At 44.8% G+C, this 15,974-nt stretch overlaps 2 protein-coding genes across 2 annotated transcripts in view; one reads left to right on the top strand and one right to left on the bottom strand.

Moving 5' to 3' along the window:
- Positions 1–15,974, top strand: part of CSMD2 (CUB and Sushi multiple domains 2) — a 628,049-nt gene that overhangs the window by 278,309 nt on the left and 333,766 nt on the right. The gene's annotated exons all lie outside the window — the stretch shown is intronic.
- On the bottom strand, positions 9,436–9,981 carry HMGB4 (high mobility group box 4). Its single transcript, XM_056122782.1, has one exon. It carries the CDS (start codon positions 9,979–9,981, stop codon positions 9,436–9,438), a length of 546 nt encoding a protein of 181 aa, XP_055978757.1.

Below are 15,974 nucleotides of genomic sequence, written 5' to 3'. Positions count from 1 at the left end.
AGGGAAGGAGTTTCCTCCAGGAGTATCTACACAAGAGTGCTTCTCTTTTGAGGGTAGGGGGCATGTTTGGGTAATGCTCCCCAGGAGATGCTCAGGGGTTACTCCTGACTCTTCACTCAGGAATTATTCCTGGCGATGCTCAGGGGACCATATGGGATGCTGGGGATCAAACTTACAGCTAGGCTGCTTGCAAGGCAGCACCCTACCCACTGTACTTTCTCTCTGGCCACAACAACAGGGCTTCTTAAACTTCTATAAAATAGGAACACACATCAAAACATTTACTGATAATCACAGAGAAATTTGTTTTAAAGCAAATTTCTAGAAGTTATGTGATTCCACATAGTGCCCTTACCCACAGTTCAAGAAGGTCAGGGCTAAAGGGTGGAGCTCCTCTGTGCCCTGGAGGGGAGGCCACTTTAGGTCCTTCCCTAGGGCACTTCTCAGCATGGTGCTACTTTCATCATAGTCAGCAGAGGGGAGAATACAGCAGGAGCCGGTCCTTTATGACCTCGCTGCACAGCCAACAGCTCATCACACTTTTATCAGACTTTATTTATTAGTCTTCATAATGTTACATTCGTGCTGAAAGGTATGGGATTGATATACAAAATTGTACAGATCACCATGACCACGACCACCTCATAGCCCAGAACCCTCTGTCACTATCTCTCATCTCTTCTTCCCCAATCTTAGTCCTCCCCTCTTTCCACTATTTGGTAATTGATTCTGAAGCCCAATGTTAATAGTTTGTCATGGTTCAGTGATGTCTGTGTTCTTATGTGAGCTCTCTTTATTACACTGGAAAGCAGTATGCAGATTTCTCAAAAATAGAAAGATAGAACTCCCATATGTCCCAGTGATTTCACTTAACAGCACCTATCCCTCAAACAGAAAAAACTTGATTTGGAAGGATGTATGCACCCCATGGTTATTGCCATGCATGGTACAATAGTCAGGATATGGAAACAGTCATCATTTCTGTTAGATGAAAGAACTGAGCCCAGACCACACACAAGGAGAGGGGATATAGCACAACACACATGTGTACTTGTACAGGGCATGAATACAAGGAGAGCAAGATCACGTAGACCTTTTTGAAGCAGCCACAATTCCCTACTTAGGCCCCTGTCCCAAATAATGCATGTCCCTTCATCTACAAAAGTATTACCCACCCCCCCTTCCCAGGGTTCCTAAAATTTCACTCTCCAAATATCTTTATCTCTCAATCCAGAATCTCATCGAAATAGGTTGAGTTGTAGACCAGCTCTTGTGAATAGTTCCTTCAATGCAGGTTCTAGAGAAGCTTTTCTCAACCTCAGACCATACAGTGCCCCTTTGGAGTTCCCAGGATATCAGGTGAAAATTGTGTAAATTGGAGCCACACCAAGACTAGGGAGTCAACCAATAAGATAGGGGATTGGTCAAAGGAAGGGAGATTGGAAGGGGGATAGTTGTAACACTGCTCTATACTACTGTTACTCCATCTGTAGCTCTGGAGGAATGAAACAGCTGATTCCCTCCCAGCCCAATCCCATGCCCAGTATACAACAGGGGGCTCAGACAGGGCAAAGGTCATAGACATTTCTATTCACACAAGGCATCCAGGAGTTCCTGATTCATAACAATTTTAGAGCACGCCCAGGAATTGTTAGAAGATTTTTTCATTAATTTCAGCAATTGGGATGACTTTTCTTATTGTTGTCAGTTTCTGAGTTCTTGATTTCCCACTCATTATCCTCTTTTTTAAATGTTATAGTGTCTGTTTCTACCATTTCAAACTGACAGGGTTCCTACTGATAGCCTTCTTCTCAAAAAATTGTGTTCTATAAATCTGAGAATCTGTAACATAAAAACCAATCCCAACACACTTCTTGGATTGAAACCCTTGTCTACCTTAAGCTTCTGCTAAGATGACTCAGGATGGGTGCTCCAGTACATGCTTGGGGCCTTCGTGTTTTTATCTAGAGTAGAGGTTTCCAAACCTGTATAGCCTAGTGCCCCAGAAAAAATTACTCCACATCCTGGAAAACTACCTTCTTTTTAGAACCTGCCAATTGCACCCCAGGCTACTAGCAGCCACCCTGGTTTGTTCCAGAACCCAGTACCACTTACTTTGGGAAGTACCAATCAAGAACAGTGTTTCTCAAGCTTTTTCTGACAGTGACCTCCTGACTTTGTTTCTTTACTGTAACTGCTACCCATCATTTTCTCCTCTGGACCACTTGGAATCCTGAGAACCATATGGCCCTGGGTTAAGAAGTTCTGTTCTGCTGCCTGAATTCTTTTAAAGGGCCTTTGTGTGACTGAATAATGCCATGATTCTTTGCACTTCCTGAGATACTAACCAGAGGTGGGATAGTTACACCTCCAGTTTTAGCTGTAGACCGTTTCTTTTATTTTTTTAATTTTTATTATTTTATTCTGTTTTTTATTTTTTTATTGGTTTACATTATGATGCAACTACAGAGGGTTAGCATCATACCTCATTATACTCCATCAACAAAGGTCCAGTGCCATCATACCATCAAAGGACTCTTCTACAAGTTGGGGGGACATGTCAGAATGTGATACCAGGGAGATGTCATGTGTTATGAGGTGGAGGATAGTGAGAGTTCAGGTGACTTTCTTCCCACACTTTCCTTTCTGGTAACTACCATAATTTTCATTGAATCTAGAAGTCAATTTTGGTATTCTTTTCCCCAGTTTCTCCCCTAATTCATTGTTATATATGCACAAAAGCATGTAATAATTATCTTTCAATTCCTTATTCACTTAGCATAATTACCATAAGTTCTATCAATTTTGTTTTGAAACATGATTTCTTATTTTTTAATTGTTGAAGAGTATTCCTTTGTGTTTAGTTACTACAGAGGAACTATGTGATTTCTTTATTCAGTCATTGGTTGATGGGACCAAACTAGGTTGATTCCATGTTTTGAATATTATAATTTTCCTGTGGTCACAGGATTACAAATATAATTTTGAATTAGTGTTTTCATATCCTTCAGGAATGTTTAGGAGTGGTATTGCTGGATCAGATGGAACTTTTATTTTATCTTATTTCACATTTTTGGTCTTGGGGATACACCTGGCTATGGTCAGTTCTTACTCCTGTGCTCAGAGATCACTTCTAGCAGTGCTCAGAGACAGATGGGACAGAATTCAAACGGACAGAATTCAAATCACTTGTAAGACAACAACTTAACCCCCATACTATATATCACCCATTATTTTTTAAAATAATCTCAACATGAATTTTGGTAGAAGTTATACTGATATACAACCCTACCAGCAGTGTGCCAGTTAATTTTTATCCACATCTTTACCAAATCCTGTTTCCAAATCTTTAGATATATATAATTCCCACCAATTTTAAGTAATATTTCATAGTTTTGATTTTAATTTTCATCATAAGGGATGTTGAACCTCTTTTTATGTGTCTGCGATCCATCTGTGTTTTTAGAGAATTGTCTCTTCAGGTCTTTTGCCCTTTTTGATTGGGTTGGCTTTTAGCTTTTATTGAGTTGTGGGTCCTTTATATAAGTGAGATATTAATCCTTTGTAAACTCTATATGAAAAGATATAAGCTATCTTCTCTATTGCTTGACAGCTTTTCTGTTTTTGTGGTAATTTATTTGTGTAAATGCTTTTTGATTTGATTTTGTCTCATTTGTTTATTCTTGTTTTTGTTTACCTTCTGCTGAATTTTTTTATATTACCATTTTTGATCATATAATTTACTGATTTCTTGGTATCAAATATATTTTCATGATATATTTGTTTGTAACCAATTACCTTAAATCTTAGTGGCATGAAACAGCATCTGTATAGGTTCTGGGGGTCAGAAACCAGGTAGAACTTACCTGACCATCACGGGACTGCAATCAATGTGTTCTCAGGAGCTGGAGAATGATCCACTTTCAAGTGGTGATTTGAAGGATTCAGTCCTCACAGACCACAGGACAAGATCACAGGGCCTCACTGGGTGTTGACTAGAAGCTACCTCAGTCTTGTCACATGAGCCTCAACACAGGACACAATCAACACTTTAGGTTGCTTTGGGTAAGCAAGACAGTCTTTGATAGCTTAGCCATTTCCTAAGGTGTGATTCCTACTGTTTTTTTCTGTCCTCCTCATTCATTGGAAGTAAACTTTCAGGACAAGCTTATAAGAAAGAACTACACAAGGGTATACATGTGGAGGGGACCTTTGGGAGACATTTTGGTTGCTGAGTGGGACTGCAGTACAAGTGCAGAGGCAATAGGGCCTGATTGTTGTGCCAGACCCCTCAGGAGGTGGGCAACAAGTGAAATGTCGAAGGAATAGTGTACACAACCATTCTTCAGTGAGTAGGAGCACAGAAAGATAGGGGAAGTGGTGTGGGTGGGGGGAGCTACAGAATGGGAACCATGCCAAGACATGTTCCTAGCAGACGCTGTCACTGTTAATCCAACCTGAAGCTGAAGGCCATGCCTGATGGATCACTTGTTCCCCTGGGCCTTGTGCCAAGCCCTTTTTCCTGCTCAAACTGCCATGTTATACATTTTGCTCACTGTTTTTCAACCATTCTTTGTAGACTGAAGCCCAGGTATCACTTCTTACCTGTCTCATCAGGCTTCATGTACAGTGTTCCAGGTATCTGATCCCCAGATAATGAGTGATTTTACAGCTAAGGATCAACTCCTAGGTTAGGATTCACAAGAAACCCAAAAAGTATTATCTACCCCGGATTCTGGCAATGGATAGAAGTGAAGGGCAGATGAGGCACAAGCTGTCATCTTAATTATGACTAAAGTGATTGAAGAGCTGACCTGAGCTGCCCTTGCAAGGGAGAGTACATGATCAGCCCTTCTCAAATGCACTAGTTGGACAATTCAGGCCTCCTCCTTGGGATGAATGTCAGTAAACAGAGTTCTCACTAGGCCTGGTGCCCCAGTACAAATACCTGGCAAGTTTTAGAATTGCACACAATAGGCCCTACTCTCAGAAAAATGGAATCAAATGCTAGGAGTGCAGCCCAGATAGATGGACTTTCATAATCCCCAAGGTGATCCAGATGTAGGCTCATTGAGTTGTGACCCACTGGGCTTGTGAGAACGGTACCCATGGAAGTGTGGGCCCTAGGAAGATGTACTGCTCTTGACTTTCTGCCCCGTGGCCACCCTTAATGCCTGGGAAAGTGAATTCCACTGGGAAACTTAAATCTGACTGGGAAACATTTTATTTCCATACCTAACTTTTAGCTACAGCTTCCTTGAAGAGATGCCAGGTAGTGATTTCTATTTGTTCACCCCCAAACAAAGAAAAACTCTTATCAGTTAGTAGTTCTAGCTCTCTGTCCTTCTCAATGCAGACCCCTTGGTTGGCACTTACAAGTCATCTCTGAAGATTCTAGAATGACAAATGACTGGCGGTCCATCATGGAAACAGATGCCCCCCCCTCCCTTGCTGAAAGTCTTTTGTGGTTTCCCCTTGCACTTAGATCCCACAGAAAATTCCCCACCGAGGCTGCCTCTCTCCAAACTTACCTACGTGCTCTCATCCATCTTGTCCTTTAAGCTTCCCTTGACCTTCCAGATGCCACATTCACAGCTGTGGACCATCCCTTGGACCTTTGTACCTGCCACACCTGCAGATGCAGAAATACATCCATTGGATCGCAATATGCCCTCTGCCTTCACAGCTTTTGAATGAAACCCCAAATGTCATCCTCTCAGCGCAGCCACTTAACATGCCCTCCACTCCCCCTTGTCATTGTTTACCTCAGTCCCCTGCCTTTTTCTTGGCTTCAGAGCTCTTGAAACTACCCCAGAATGATTGGTGTGTTTATGTGTTGACGCATTTATGGCCGTCTCTCCCGCACTGAGGGTGTGAGAGATCAGGGACCTTGCTGTATCCCCAGCACCACAACAGTTTCTGGAATATTGCAGGCACCAGATTTACATAACTATTTGTTGAATAAATGCATAAATGAATGAATAAATGAGCCCAGGAAAGGACTCAAGGAGGAAAGGATCAGAGTCAAATGATTCAGTCGCCAACAAGACAGTGATGGGACCAAAGGCCTTGGCAGGGGCACCTGGACCGAGCCCTGGGGATCTGGGGTTCTGCCACCACTCCTGAGTTTGCACCTGCTCTTCCTTGCCCTCTGTAGCCCAGACTCCCCCTCTCCTCCTCTGCCTCCTTCATTGTCATTACTTTGCAGTCATTACCCTGGAACATTCACACCCTGAGTCTTTTTTATAAAAAGATGGTCATGGAGTTAGTTTCGAGCAGGAGGCAGACATTCATGTGATTAACCACACAGGAAATCAGCAAAGGGACACAGGAGGACTTGAATGGGGGGTCTCTGTGTGGGGACCCTCTTCTCAGAGAGGAGCATGGCATAAAACATAGCAGCTGTCCACCAGCAGCACGAAGTCCAGGCTGGAAACAAGAAAACCCACCAGGCCCATTGCTGAGGGCCACCGCTCATAGTTTCATTAGCTCTGGGAAGATTGGTACTGAGGAGAGGAAATAACACTGGTTGGGGAGCAGCTGGGGTGAGAGAAGAAGCTAAAGTGAGTGTCTCCTAGAAGTGTACGGAGCAGGGCATTGATTGAATGCTGAGCTCATTATCTGTTGCTTTCTAACCAATTACCACAAACATACTGGGTTAAAATAGCACACATTCATGATCAACCCTTCCTGTGGGCCCCCAGGGCTGGAGTGATAGCACAGCAGTAGGGTGTTTGCCTTACGTGCAGCCGGCTGACCGAGCTGGGTTCGATTCCTCTGCCCCTCTCGGGGAGCCCGGCAAACTACCGAGAGTATCTCACCCGCATGGCAAAGCCTGGCAAGCTATCCGTGACATTTTCAACATGCCAAACACAGTAACAACAAGTCTCACGATGGAGACGTTACTGGGCCCGCTCGAGCAAATTGATGAACAACGGGAGGACCGTGACCATGACCATGATTTGCTTGCAGGTCTTTCCTAGCCACGCTCATCAGATGCTGTCTGGAGGCTCGGCGAGCAGAGGCTGCCCCCTTGCTTAGGTGATGGCTGCAGCATTTGCTTCCTCATGGCTGTGAGATATCCTAGCCAAACTTTAGCCCCTAGATGTTGCCTATAGCTCCTGACCATGTGGACTTTCCTAGCTAGACAATTTGTTAAAGTGTCTGAGAGAAAACCCATTTGAAGAAGGGGCTTTCTAATTTGCTGTAGCTGCATCCCACCCTTCCTTTCTTCTGTTGGTTAGAAGCAAATGACAAAACTGCCCATATGGAAGGGGTATCTTTGGAGAATGTGAAGTGAGGAGGGACCATGGAACGGCCGTCTTGAAAGGCTGCCAGCATCCAACCTGCTGCGTGCTGAGGACTGTGCTTGGACATAAGCAGCATCATTTCAGGATTAAAATGGCCTGACATCATCTCCATTGAGATGTCAGACCTCAGGCTTGCAGGAGTCAGACCTATCCCCCAGGTTCTACTGAGAACAAAGTCACTTGTATCATGTCATCAAGCTCTAACCTGTGCAAACCGGAGGGCCAGTAGCTTTACAGGGAGGATCCAGGATTGATGCTGAGCTCCTTGTGACGCGGAAGACCAGGGAGAAAGTCGGAGGGTGTAGAATGCAAGATAGGAATGGAGACAGAGCACTTATGGCAAATGATCTGTTTTCTCAATGAAGCAGAAAATGAGGGCGTCTCCTGAGAGGGTGGAGGCTGGGCTGGAGGGGAAGCCGAGCCAAGTCAGCACAGCAGCTGTGGGGCACAGGAATGGGCAATGGGAGTCTTGCCAGCCTGATAATATAAGGTTGCCAAGCCGGAGGAAGCTGCTTACTCCTGAAGACTTTTCTACCCTCTGCACCATGTTGGGGCTCCACTCCTCACGCCTTGGAAAGTGTTTTCTACTATATCCACCTCTATTTCCTGAATGAAAGTCTTCACAGGATGGAAACCCCGGCCCTTCTGATAACCAGCAATAGGCTAGGGGGGTTGACTCTGTCTTGGCCTCCTCCATAGGTGACCTGATTCCAGACCCTCACTTGCTAACTTATTCTATCTCTATATTCTTTCATCCCCCTCAAATCAAAGGTTCCCAGATGTAGTCTATTCACTTCAGAAAAGAAATAAAATTTTACTTAGCACCCTGCCCCACCCCACCCCAGGAAATCTATTTCCTTTAAGTGAACAAAGTGTCCCCCCTCCAATTATGCCCAAGGCTAATATATGCCCAATTATGCCCAAGGCTAATATCTCACCCTCCACCCCTTCTTGCTGTCATTCACTTTGGGAAATTCTGCAAGACACATGACTTTTCCTGTTTCAAAAGCAAAAGTTTCAATAAGCAGCCAAGTACAAATGGCAATTACACCTTTCAATAGAGGTTATAGGTGGAACTAGGGAATTCTGTGCATGTATTACCAGGTGACAAAAATGAGGTCCAGTCTTTTGGATGGAAAGAAGTCGAAAAAGCCATTTAAAACTATTTCATTCTATCTGTATCAATTAGGATCAGTGTATGGTAGCCTGAAAAAGTTAGAAAACAGACATCAAACAATCCCATTTGTGTCAGGCTACTAGTTTTCAAATCATTCAAGTGGCAAAAAAACCTAAGCCAAACCAACTTTTAAGCCATCTTTTTAAAAAGATGAAATGTGTTTGCTTCTTTTGAGTAAGGTTGAGAAGGCACTGAAGCAGGGGGACATTTTGGTTAAGTGGATTAACACAGATGGCCGTCAAGAGGCCCCCCCAGGGCTACATGCCCTTCCCCCCCACAACTCCCCACAGATCCTGGAACCCACTGGTTACACCCACTAGAATCCATGTCCTTCACTAAACTGCCACCGGGAGCCATTTGGTCAAACGTTAGGTCAGGATGGAGTCTGGTGATCAGAGCTAGAGAAAGGGAAAGGCTACATTGGTGGTTCAAAAGAAACAGATGCCTTCTTCACGCACATGTCCAGTCAGGATGGGGTACCAGGTTGCCCAGGGTTGTCTAAAATACAGAACCACCAGTGACCAGTGGGAGCAGGCAGTCTGTGTTACCAGAGTGTAGTGCACCCTAGCCTACTGATAGTATCTGAGTCTTGCTGTTGGGGGACAGTTCTTCCTCTAGGTCCCCTGGTCCAGGAGGGAGATGTTTGTGTGCCAGATCCGAGTAAAATCTAACATAAGTAACCATTTAGAATCAATACCCTTCTTCCTCTTCTAGATTCTTTACACTGAAACTCTCACCTGCACCCTCCTTCCTGTCCCCAAGCCTGACCCTCCACCACATTACCCCATGCCCTTGAACACTCATTGTCTCTTCTTTTAAAGCTAGCACCCCAATCTAAGCTTAATCAAGCCACCCCCAAAGCAGCCGCCATTCAAATGCCACATATAAGTCGAGAGACAGAAAGTGCAGCTGAATGGTGTTTTATTTCTGTTTTGATTTACCAGCGTTTTACTTTCTGCGCTGGTTCTTAGAGAACCTCTGGAGCCTCTTCTTGTTGTTACCTTGCTTGCGGTATTCTTCCAAAGCCCCTCGGTACTTAGATCGAAGAACAGCTGCTCTTTGGCTGTAAACTTGCTTTTCAGGGTCTGGCAATGCACACCACAAGTTTGCAGCAGCCTTAGCCACCTGCACCACTGTCCAGCTTGGATTCTCTCTCTTCAGATGAGCATAGTGGTCTTGGCAGAAGAGCAGAAAGGATGACGGAGGTCGTTTGGGTGCCATAGGATCCCGCTTTCTTCGTCTCCTCCTTCTCTTGCCTACATATTGCATCATCTCTTCCTGGTAACGGGCTTTGTCGAGCTTGGCCAGGGTCTCGAATTTGGCCTTTTCATGCTTTGGGATGGACCGCCATTTTTCAGAACATTTTCGAGAGAATTCCTTGAAGCCAAAGTAGGAATTAGGCTGCTGCTCTTTGAACTTGTTTCTGTAATTGAGCAAAAAATGGATGTAAGAAGAGACATTTACCTTGGGTTTCAGCAGGATTTCTTTCCCCATGCTTGTAAAGGCATTGTTTTCTGGATTTAATGACCACTGTCCCCACTTCCAGGGGCAAACTGGACGGTGCAGCTTGTGGTGAGAGGCCCTTTATGTAGAGGATGTGGTCGGAAGTCAGCCTTTTCAAGGCCACTGCCATTGTTGGGTCACAAGGGGAACTATGACATGGCTCACAGCTAACCACTCCCATTGAGGGCCCAGACCACCTTGCTCCTCTTACTTGACCAATTAGGGTCAGTTTTGCTTCTCAGAGATGATGATTTTACCCAGAAAATAGCTCTCTTTGGCTTCCTGGAGCCCAGGGGCTCTGCTCAGCAGTGGGACTTTCAATCTCTTGGACGTGGTAATGAGCCACAGGGTCTTCCTTCCTCCCTGGAAGATTGTCAGGACTCTGCCTCATCCCCCCACCCCGCCAAAGACAGGCTGGAAATAATGAACATGAGGAGGTGGATGGCTCCAGAGCTGTCATGATAAAATGGGGAGTCTTTCTGCTTGCCATGAATGGTGGCAGCTCCTGCCGTACTGAGAGTTTAGTAGTATCTCTAAAAATAATCAGCTCTGACAGCTATGACTCGGGCCCTGTCAGGACAACGTTGTCTAATTTAAAACCTGAACACTTGGGCTATAAGTTTGAACTCTTTCCATTCACCAAAGAAATTGAAGAGAGAAGGGGAAATGGGAGGAGAACCCTGGGATTTCACTCATCACACTGGACTCCATGACAATGAGATAGGATCCTCAGCTCCTCTGGAGGCCTTTCCACTCTCGAAGGTCCCTGTTTCATGGGGATAGAGCATAAATATAAAAAGCTACATCCAAACTAGTTGGCTTCTGCCTTTTTGTAAAAACAATTGTGAATATTACACTAGGTTGGAGGGAAATAAGGGGGGAAAAAGACTCAAGAAAAGTCCTCATAGGCTGCATACTTCATACTCCTATTTCGACTATCTCTGGCCACTGGCTTGTAGAAGGTCAATTTTAAGAAGAAAGTTGATGATTGCCCCAAATTTAGCATAGCAAGTAATCTGTTTATAGTGACTCAACCAGGAAAATTCTTCCAGGTGACATGCTATCTTTTGTTATGGCTGGATTTGGAGCCTTATAACATCAAATTCCAGCTAACGAATTTCAGGCTTATAGTGAAGATGGAGAGGTTTGATTAGTGGAAATGGATTATTCTGGGGATGATTTTTTAAAGAAAAAATTTAAGTAGCTTTTAAAAAGGAGGAGCAGAGTTATAGTACAGTGGGTAGGGCCCTTGCTTTGCATGTGGCTGACCCAAATTCCATCCCTGGTAACCCATATGGTCCCCCAAGCCTTCCAGGAGTGATCTCTTGAGTGCAGAGCCAGGAGTAATCCCTGAGTATCACCTGAAACAAAACAAACAACAAACTCCACTGGTTCTTTTAAGGGGCTAAAGATTGGTTTCCTTTTTTACTGGACTTGAATTGGGCCTCCGTGATGAATAGGAAGGGTGTGTTGTAAGAACTTGGCCAACATCTGCATGTGTTAAGAAAACTACCTGCTCAAACTCACAAAAATCTCAGCGGACATGAGTGTCTGTCTCAGGTTCTCCCACCCCTCTCAAGATCCAGAGAATTTAACCCCTGATGGTCATCTGACTCCTAGCAAGGCTACTTGGAGAAGCTCAATGAAAGATATAGCTTTGACCAATAGGTGCTCATCTTCTAATGAACTCCCAAGCTGCAAGGATGAAGCAGAGTATCCTTTGTCTGGGGGTGCTGAGGGACAGTAAACACACTCTGTTTATTCCATGAGAGTTGTGTGTGCTAGTGTCTGAAACTTATTCTGCCAGGTCTTCTTTTCAATCTCCTCCACCCTGCTCACTCTCTTGGGGAAGTAGCCCACTGCTTGCCCACTAGCCCACATCTCAGTTCGACCCATGGAGGGTCCAATAGGCAATAGAAGGAGAGGAGGAAGGTGAGGTCAAGGCACTGATTTGTCTTGGTTCCCTCCCTGAGTCTCCCCCGGAGGGCTGTTTTTGCTAAATGCTTCTCCACCCAGGGTCAAGCAGCAGTCCCTTTTACGAAGGGAGCCAAGGGCTTTGCTTTTACAAAACTCCAAGGGCTGCTCTATCCCTTGTGGCTTTCCTGCATTTGTCCTTACCTTTGTAAATAGCCTTTTTATTAAACACGCCTCAAATGATCCTAATTTGGCTTGCCATCTGTTTCCTCCTGGGACTCTGACTGATGCTTTCCACCATGAAAAATAAATCCAACATGGGCATATGTCCAAGGGAGAAGAATGTGGAGCCTTGGGAGACCATGGGCTAGGGTCCCAGAGCACAGAGTGGTCTGCAGAGGCCCTCAGCCTGCAGGGCAAGTCACAGGATAGGGATTGGAAGAGGTGCTGATAGCCATTATATTATGACCTCCAGGCAGAGGGTGAGAGGGAAAATGCTTTTAGCTTTGGGGACACAGTGTCACGAGTACTCAGCCCTGTCTTGAAGCCACACCTAAAGTAATCATAAGTAATATGTAGATGAACCAGTGTGCCATGTCCCAAAAAAACTACCTAAACTGGTGGAGTACCAATGTTATGAATCTGTTGGCCTCATCTTGAGAGAGATGTGGCGTCAGTACTTCTAAACTTTAAAAAAAAAAATGTGTAAGCTGTACACTGGGCAGTATCCAGTAGACGGGGGCCTTCCCTGTGATCTCAGCCCAGTGACATGAGTCTCAGGGATTGTTAGTGGAAGTGATGGCACCAGGGGATCATCAGAGTTATACCCTGTAGTGTTGGGGGTGGAGGGGGGCGGAGTGTCACATGGTGTCAGAATCTAACCAAGGGTCTTCCACATACTAGGCATATACTCGACCACTTCGAGCTGTTTTCCCAACCTGTTTTTCAACCCTTTTGTTGCAGCTACAGTAAAAATGTCATTGTACTCCATGACCCTTTGATGTATACATGTACAACATCATATTTATATAATGTTTAATGCAGACCAGCCTCTGTTCCAGGCACCTTCCTTATATCTACTTCATAATAGCTCCACACAAGGAATGAGAAGTAGGCTATGGTGGTATTTTATCACTTGTAAGATAGCTTTCAGCAATTTACTGAATCAAACATTGTATGAAACTATACCTGGTCCGGATATGACACGGCAGAGTCTCCTGCCCCCGCGCCTGGCCGTCCTCGCCAGGGCCCCTTGGAGGGGAGCGGGTTGAGTTTTCCTCCCCGCCCCGACCAGGGCTCTGGCAGCCGAAGACCTCCAGAACCAGCCACCACCATGCTGAGACCACTCTCCACACACATGAAGGTACCGGCAGAGGAACAAAGGCACACGGGCCCCGGGGCTGAGATCTCCAAGCCTACTTGGATCGGGGCTGAGCATCCTCTACCCAGATCCTTCAAATTCCATTAGGCAGGGGTCACACCCACCAACTGGCCCCCTGGCGCCATGTAATCCCACCAACGGCCAAGACTCAGAGACTATAAAACCCAGCTCCCAGAAGCGCACGGCCACATTTGTGGCCACGCGACATCTTATCATCTCATTTCTATTTTGGACAAACTGGCAGGCTACCGAATGTAACCTGCCCACACAGCAGAGTCTGGCAAACTCCCTGTGGCGTACCCAATATGTCAAATACCAGTGACAATGAAGGGTCTCATTCTCCTAACTCTGAAAGAACTTTGTCTCAGTGCTAGGACGAAGGAGACGTTACTGGGGCCTGCTCGAGGCAATCGATGAATAACAGGATGGTTGTGATTGATTGATTGGATATGACACACTCTTTTCAACTCCATTCTGTTACATTGCCTCTATTTTGTTACCTGAAATGAACCTTACTGAGCCTGACTAAATCCACCCTCCCTGGATTGAATTTTACTAACACTGTCCAGGAGGCTGGCCTCCTACCTTGAAGCTTTGTGAGATTCTCTTTTCTTGGTGATAAAGGGAAGTGAAAATCATAACACAGTCTTTGGAGCAAGGAGCCTTGAATTCAAATTCTCCCTTTGCCACTTACTAGCTGGGTCACTCTAGGTCAGTCAGCTTGTTGCTGGCTTGTCTAGGAAAGTCAGTGAGGTGATAAGACAAAGGGTTAAATAATAGAAATGAGGAGGCTAAAAGCACCTTTCTCATCCCTCCTCCACAGGGTCAGATGGAGTTAGGGATTAGTTTCTAGTGGACAAAGCATGGGAAAGGACAAATAGTATCACTGAGAGGAAGCAGGTAGATTGTGCTGCAATCACATCCCTCTTTCATATGATGTAATAATACAGACACCTCAGCCCTTACTCCAAATTCAGAGCCCTACTCTAACTATGAGAAAATATTAGACAACTCATATGGTAAGGAATACTATAAAATATTTGAGTAATACTCTTCAAGGGTGTCAAGATCCTGAAAAACAGGAGAAGACTGAAAAACCAACCTATGGGGAAGAAAACCAGTAGGCATTAGGGACCCAAGGCAGTGGTAAATGATGGGTTGGACCTCAGAGCAACAGAGGGGACATTGGGGGACTGGGGCAGTGTGAATGGGCATCTTCCATGGAGGAACCAGGCTATGCTAGTGTTGATTAAAGAGTTTGGTATATGTACAGTGATCATGTAAGATGTAATATAGGGGATGGTGAGAGAAGAAAGTACTAGAACTTTTCTACCATCTCTGAAAATCTAGTCTTATTTCAAAATTTAAAGTTTATTTTGTAAACTTCTGCAAACTGACAGCAATGTAGAGCCGAGGCTAGGACACCCAACTTACAAACATGATAACCTTTTTGTACCTGTATTGCAAACCATAATGCCTAAAACGAAAGAGAGAGAGAGAGAGAGTGAGAGAGAGAGAGAGAGAGAGAAGGAATGAAGAAAAGTGCTTGCCATAAAAGGAGAGAGGGGGAGAGGGGAGGGAAAATGGGGACTGGTGGTGGAAAATGTGTACTGGTGAAGGGATGGGTGTTGGAACATTGTATGACTCAAACCCAATTATAAACAACTTTGTAACTGTGTATCATAGTGATTCAATTTAAAAAATGAATAAGATTCCCCGATTTTGATCTTTCTCCTCCAAGAACCACAGCGCAGATTTGCCTCTTAATTGCAGCCATATAGCCTCTTGGCCTACCTTCTGGCACTGGGTTACTCAAATTTGGGGCATACTAGAGTTATCTAAGGAGATTTACCAAAACCTTCTCATTGCTCAGGACACAGCAACAAGAGTAAGAACAAGAACCACCGGGCACAGACATATGGCAAATATGTTCCTACATCCCCCGTTTGCTACTCTCCTGAGGAATGGAAACTCCATGAAGGCACTTCTCTCTGAGCATAGTGTTTTGGTAGTGATTCCCCAAAGATGTCCACATCCTAAGAACACTAAAGCCCATGAATAGGTCACCTAAGGTGGCAAGAGGAACTTTGCAGATGTAGTGGCTAGGATTTTGAGCTGAGAAGATCCTGGGCAGATTGTCTGCATGTCCCTGAGATGACACATATCCCTAAAGAAGTAGTATTGCAATGTCAGGGTGAGAGAGACAGAGGTGTGGATGGAAGCTCAGAAGCAGAGGAGATTTGAATGTGTGGATGTACAGGCTTTGAAGAGGGAGGCAGATAGCTAGTGAAGATACGACGGCCCCCAGAAGCTGGGAAAAGCTCTACTGACACCTTGACCCAGTGATACCAGAACCACCAGATAAGGCAACTGCATTGTTTAAAATTCTAAGTATTTGGTCATCTGATTAAGCAGCATTAGGAAGCTGACACAGCCTTTCTCCACTGGCGATCTCTAACCGGTGGCCTGTAACGTTCCCTGCACTATTAATGCTTGTGTGGGTTAATAAAGGTGAAAGGTTTAGACTTTTGCTTATTAGATTAGTTGGAGGGGTTGGGAGCATGCTCTGTTCAATTTCATGCAGTCCTCTTCACTCTCTTGCTGACTCATTAAGTCTCTAATTCACTCGTTTACTTACAAATTAATTCACTCTGTGTTCTCTCAACTCATTCACCACTCGTACACACGC

The sequence above is a fragment of the Sorex fumeus genome, unplaced genomic scaffold (genome assembly GCF_029834395.1).
Source record: "Sorex fumeus unplaced genomic scaffold, SorFum_2.1 ptg000047l, whole genome shotgun sequence".
In the NCBI taxonomy this organism is placed as follows: Eukaryota; Metazoa; Chordata; class Mammalia; order Eulipotyphla; family Soricidae; genus Sorex; species Sorex fumeus.
Note: the sequence above shows the minus strand (reverse complement) of the source record. Positions and strands in the feature narration are given on the sequence as shown.

Bases quoted from the DNA above. Each gene is read 5' to 3' on its own strand.
- HMGB4 (XM_056122782.1), bottom strand. From the start codon at position 9,981: ATGGGGAAAGAAATCCTGCTGAAACCCAAGGTAAATGTCTCTTCTTAC.